Source organism: Peromyscus leucopus, chromosome 9, assembly GCF_004664715.2.
Source record: "Peromyscus leucopus breed LL Stock chromosome 9, UCI_PerLeu_2.1, whole genome shotgun sequence".
In the NCBI taxonomy this organism is placed as follows: Eukaryota; Metazoa; Chordata; class Mammalia; order Rodentia; family Cricetidae; genus Peromyscus; species Peromyscus leucopus.
In genome coordinates, this window is record NC_051070.1 from 68,543,792 (window position 1) to 68,549,713 (window position 5,922).

The following is a 5,922-nucleotide window of genomic DNA, read 5'->3' on the forward strand; positions in this document are numbered from 1 at the left end:
GACCGATGGGTCAATGAAGAAAGTGAAAGGGATATTCAATACTTCTTGAAACACAATGGGAATACAGCCGGGCGGTGGTGGCGCACGCCTTTAATCCCAGTGCTCGGGAGGCAGAGCCAGGCGGATCTCTGTGAGTTCGAGGCCAGCCTGGGCTACCAAGTGAGTCCCAGGAAAGGCGCAAAGCTGCACAGAGAAACCCTGTCTCGAAAAGCCAAACCAAAAAAAAAAAAAAAAAGGGAATACAGCAGGGACAGTGTGAAGAAGAGTCCATAGCCATAGACACCCACATAGAGCAAAGCAGAAAGATCTCAAATGAATCAGCATTGCACCTCCAGAAACTAGGGAAAGAAATCAAACCAAAACCCAAAACTAGTAAAGGAAAAAAAAAAAAAGACTGAGAAAAATGAACAAAATAGAGACTTTAAAATACAAAGAGCAGTAAAGTGAAGAATTTGATTTTGGGGGAAAAAAGCAAAACTGAAAACCCCATAGCTAGAGTAAGAAGAAAGAGAAAGAAAATGTTCAAATACATAAAATAAAAACTAAAATAGCTGTGGACAATGCTGCACAGCTGAGATGCCAGCACATAGAGATGCAGGCAGGAGGATGAGAGGCTCAGGCAGGAGGATGAGAGGCTCAAGGCCAGCCGGGTACCAACTCTGTCTCCAAACAAGCAAACAAAATAAAAAAGGAAAAGGAAACACTACTATGGAGATATAAAATACTATAAATGACAATTTATAATGAACTAACAAACAGAAGAGATATACATTTTAGTCTGGCATTTGATGTTACTGTGTGAAGAAAAATAAGAACAGTTATATTAAAACTATGTTCTCCTTAGATTATTTACAAATTAACTCATATCTTAATTGCTTTAAGGACTAAAATTTTATTAAGGAGCTAAAGAATAAAGGTACATTGAGTCATTCATAGAATTATAATAGTTAATTTTCAAAAATACATAATTTAAGTAATTTAAAATATACAATATTACATTTTATAAACTTAAAATAATTTCAGGGTTTCTGTCCATCAAAACTAGTAGAGGAAATTTAGAAAAAGTAATTTTTGTGGGGAAATAAACTAAAGACTTTGGGGGACACTTTGCCACCTTCTATGTGCCCACAAAATAATGTGGGTTCAGTTAAATTTTTCCCTTCTCTGTTCTTGGAGCCAGCTATTTCTTCTTCGAGAAGACCTACTTTTAAAATTATTATTATTCCCATTATATTGATGATGATGACACAGTCTTGCTCCAAAGCCCAGACTGGCCTGTGACTCCGGACACAGCCCAACAGTACTTCAGTCTTAGCTTCCGGGTACTAGGATTACAGATGTGCCACCATGCTTTAGGTTACTTGTTTTATCGGCCCCTTTACTGTCTCTGAATTTTCGTTACCATAGTCTTAGTCAGAAGCCAGGCTCTAAAGTCAAACTCCCTCTCCACCCTAGTGAGGTGTAGTGAATAACCCTATAACCCACTTTACAAAGGATGGGTAAGTCCACCCAATGGAAACACAAGTACCAAGACACCCACTTGTAGCTCCATCACACCTGTGAACACCAACACCCCACCTGTGACCCACAGGCAGGAGCATTGCTAATTTGAGGTTAACTGGGACTGCATAGTGAGACTCTGTCCCAACACACCAAGGGCAAATTTTTAGTTGTCTGCTTCTCTGTGAAGTATACACTAATGGGAAATAATCAACTGATATTCCAGCTCTAATATCTGATCTTAATTTTATCAACTTTAATTTCTTCCTGTTTTTTTCCCTGCATGTCTTTAGCACGAATCTTCAAAGGTCTTATTAATAAAAACAAACCCGGAGCCAGGTATTGGAGTGAATGCTGAAAAGATCAGAGAAACAGAACAAGCCACATCCAACCTCACCCTGCCAATTCCTCAGCTGATTCTGTTTCTTCAAACTGGAAGTCTCTGAGTCCTCATCCAAATGGATCTCAGCTGAACTGCTGCTAAAAGCCTAAAAGCTTAAGAAGATCTCTAGTTCCTGGTCCTCACGCCTTGTATACCTTTCTGCTTCCTGTCATCACTTCCTGGAATTAAAGTCGTGTGTCTTTCCCAAGCAAGCCGTGAGATCTCAAGTCCTGGGATTAAAGTGTGTGCCACCATGCCTGGCTTCTATGTCTGTCTAGTGGCTGTTCTGTTCTCTGACCCCCAGATAAGTTTATTGGGGTGCACAATGTATCAACCACACATGTATTTAATTTATTTGTTGATTTAAAATGACCTATCCTGAGCCAACCTTTGTCACGTCAACCTTTTAGTATGTTAATTATGTGTATTGATTTAGGCACAAACAATCTTTTAAAGACTGGTTTAGGATACTCATATTAAACCTAGTGTTTGTGGCCCTTCTATCTAGGGGATAACCAACACCTACCTAGTTAGACTTAAGGCCCACTCAATAGGGGATTCGTGCCTGGAATTGTAAACCAAGCCCGCAACCTGTGGCTGGATAGGTCATAGACCAGTGGCTCTCAGCCTTCCTAATGCTGCAACCCTTTCATACAGTTCCTCATGTTGTGATGACCTCTAACAATAAAATTACTTCTGTCACTACTTCAAAGCTGTAATTTTGCTGCTGTTATGAATGGCAATGTAAATATTTAAAATGTAGGATATCTGATACGTGACCCCTGTGAAAGGGTCTGTCAAACCCCAAGGGGTCGTGGCCCACAGGTTGAGAACGACTGTCATAGATGCCAGAAGACAACCTGCTATTGCCCCATAATTCTAACTGTATCCTGAACACTTCCGCCTACAGCCACGGATAAGTGTGGTTCTCACCCCTCATCAAAGAAGCTTCTTTTCGCAGCAATGGAGACTGTTAGAGAGATCCATAACCAGTCAAAATGTGGAGAATAAGCCACCATGGGCTGCCCAACCCCAGTGGATACTTCTACAAATCAACCACTGTCCCTACGGCTCAGAGAACATCGTAGAAGAGGAGGCTGCAAGATTGTAAGAGCCAGAGGACCAGGGCACCTGCTGTGAGATAGTGTCCCCTAGAAAAGACAGGGGAACCGCAACCATGAACTCTAACAACACGATTTCCTGAACAAGACCTGCAAGAAGGCACCGCCAGTTAACTGCCAATGTGGACGTAGGAAATTCCAAAAGGTCCTGCTCTCGGATGAAGAGCCACAGGCTATCAGTGCTGCGGAGGGAGGCAGAATCTGTTTTCTTCAGGGTGGAGCTCCCACACAAGCTGTCTAACCCCAAGTGGTCATCCCTGGACATGTGTACCTACGAGCAACACAAAGCAGACCTGGTGGGCTGTGTATGGGTGTAGGAAGCATTGGAGAGGAGGAAGTTTGAGGAGGGTTTGATCAAAACATTAGATCCATATAATGTTTTAGTTGAATGTTTGATATATTTGATGTGAATCCACTCACTGTACTATTGTGACTCTTTATATGAATTTTCATATCTCTCTGGTTCTTATGGGCTATATTTTCCCCTTTACTTTTCAAATGTTTTCTAAGACATGGTATCTCAGTCGGTGTTCTATTGCTGTGAAGAGACACCATGACTACAGCAAATCTTATAAAGGAAAGTGTTTAATTGGGGTGGCTTATAGTTTTGGAGGTTTAGTCCCTTGTCATCATGTCAGGGAGCATGGCAGCATGCAGGCAGACATGGTGCTGGAGATGAGAATTCTACATCCAGATATCCAGCCAGCAGGAAGAGAGAGACACTGGGACTGGCTTGGGCTTTTGAAATCTCAAGGCCTGACTGCCCACCCCCTCCCCGCCCTCCATGACACACTTCCTCCAACAAGACACACCTTCTAATTCTTTCAAATAGTGTCACTTCCTGATGACCAAGCATTCAAGTCTATGAGCCTATTGGGGCCATTCTTATTCAAACCACCACACAGGGTCTCCCTCTGTAGCCCTGGCTGGCCTGGAACTCACTATGTAGACTAGTCTGGCCTCCTGTCTGCCTCTGCTTCCCAAGTGCTGAGACCAAAGGTGTGCATCACCACCCACTGGCAATCCTGTGTATATCTTAAAACATTCTCTAAGCATCCTAGTTCTCCCATTTTTCTCATCAATGCCCCTTAGACAGGGTCTGGAGATTGGGAGTTCCCGCCCTAGCCTCCCGAGTACACCACCGTGATTGGCTTTTATTCTCTTTTATGAAAGACACAGGACACAACTCCTTTTGTCTGTGTCTTTTATCCCCTACATCTAATTTCTCATTTGTAGTTAACTTTGGTGTTTCTCACTCTTTTTCTTTCATCTTTGTATTCTGGGTGTCATTACATCCTGACTCCAGTATCAGACATCACGCACAGCCAGCCTCACCTCGTTGCCGTAGTGGGTATCAACAGTTATCACAGGTTCATCTTCTGGTTCTCACTCAGATTGCTCTCTCATCTTAGCCTTGCCTACTGCGTATTGCAGCCCTGAGCAAACTTTTCAAAAGAGCCTTGGCTGCCACATTGCCTAAGATCCAAGAGTGTCCCTCCATTATCTCTCGGTACAAACGGCCTGATGTGGTCCATTTTTCTTGAGTTGCAGTTCGCCATTTGTCTAGACGATGTCACCACATTTCCTCTCACTTCGCTCACTTCAGTGGAAAAAGCCAAAGCCACTTCCATATTTTGCTCCATGAAAATGACCTACTTTTTTTCTGCTTGAAAACTGCAGAATTCTTTTTTTTTCCTCTTACAGTTTTAAATTTTTATGAAACTATGTTATGGTGTTGCTTTTACTATTGATTTTTCTGAGACTTCGGTAGTTTTCTTGTTATTTCTTTTTCTCCCCAAAATAATGGTTTCTCTGAGAACTGATTCGGATCCTCTCGTCTACTTCTGCCACTTTTGGGAACTTCCTTTATTTGGAAATCGGCTCTCCAAAGTTAACAACTTCTGATGAATCTTTTTTCTTTTTTTTTTTTTTTCATTTCTCCTCCATTCTGGATGGTGTAATTACCAATAAAGAAGAGTAAGCAGATGTTTTTAATATAAATAATACTGAATGGTGACTGTTAGCAGGGAGGCCTTGTTTTTTTTTTGGGGGGGGGCTAATTTTTATAAATTAACTTTATTGCATGTGACGAAAACAACAGACAAAAAAAAAGCCATTTCCATGTTGGAATAGTTCTACAAATTGCTATTTGCAAAGGAAAGCAAACAGGTATCCACAAAGGCAGGAAAGAAAACAAATCTGTAGAGATTTTAACAATCTATTTTTTTCTTCACCTCCAGGGGCTGAGGCGGGACCGCCTGTCGGTCAGCAGGTGCCTCTTTCACCGGCTTAAGCTGGTGGTTTGAAGAACGGCTCTTTAAGAATTCCTCAAGTTGTTTCATCTTCGCAGCTCTTTGGACGTGGTGTTCTTTGTGCCAGGTCGCCAGGTTCGAGAGAATATTCTTCATTCGATTCTTTACAGAGGGTCGTCCATATATAGTGATTTCAGCCACCTTCCCAGAATCGACTGTATCCACTCTCAGCAAAGCCTGGCTTATCCACTCTATTTCTGAGATTAAGGATTGGTTTGGGCCGAAGATCATTTCTGCCAGCCAGGCCTCCATGTAGAGCACCAGAGGATTCTCGAGTTCGTGCTCTGGGAACCACCAGGGCCGCACACGAAGCCGCGGAGATGCAGGCGGGGCGCTGAGCAGCTTGTGCGAGGAAGGGTCCCGCGTCATCTCTGCGTGAGCATCGGTGGTATGGGGCCCCATGCTGGAAGGCTCAGACTGCAAGCAGGAGTAGGTGCCGAGGCCTTGTTTTAATGAACTCCAGTTGACAATCCTATCTGGCTAAATCAGCAACGGCATGAGCACTGAACTATCCTGTCCATTTTGCACACTGAAGGCTTTTCAGACACTTCTCTTGTGTGCAGGCAGTGGGCCACCGCAGTCAAACACAAAGTGTTTGCAATCTGTC

General features: G+C 42.9%; 1 protein-coding gene across 1 annotated transcript; it reads right to left on the reverse strand.

Annotated features, from left to right (window-relative positions):
• Window positions 1–5,124: 5,124 nt before the first annotated feature.
• LOC114708730 (oocyte-expressed protein homolog) lies at window positions 5,125–5,712 on the reverse strand. The gene has a single exon (XM_037208814.1). The coding sequence runs from the start codon at window positions 5,682–5,684 to the stop codon at window positions 5,214–5,216; it is 471 nt and encodes a 156-aa protein (XP_037064709.1). The 5' UTR covers window positions 5,685–5,712; the 3' UTR covers window positions 5,125–5,213.
• Between the last annotated feature and the right edge of the window lie 210 nt (window positions 5,713–5,922).

Coding starts and splice junctions, on each gene's coding strand:
- LOC114708730 (XM_037208814.1), bottom strand. CDS start 5,684: ATGACGCGGGACCCTTCCTCGCACAAGCTGCTCAGCGCCCCGCCTGCA.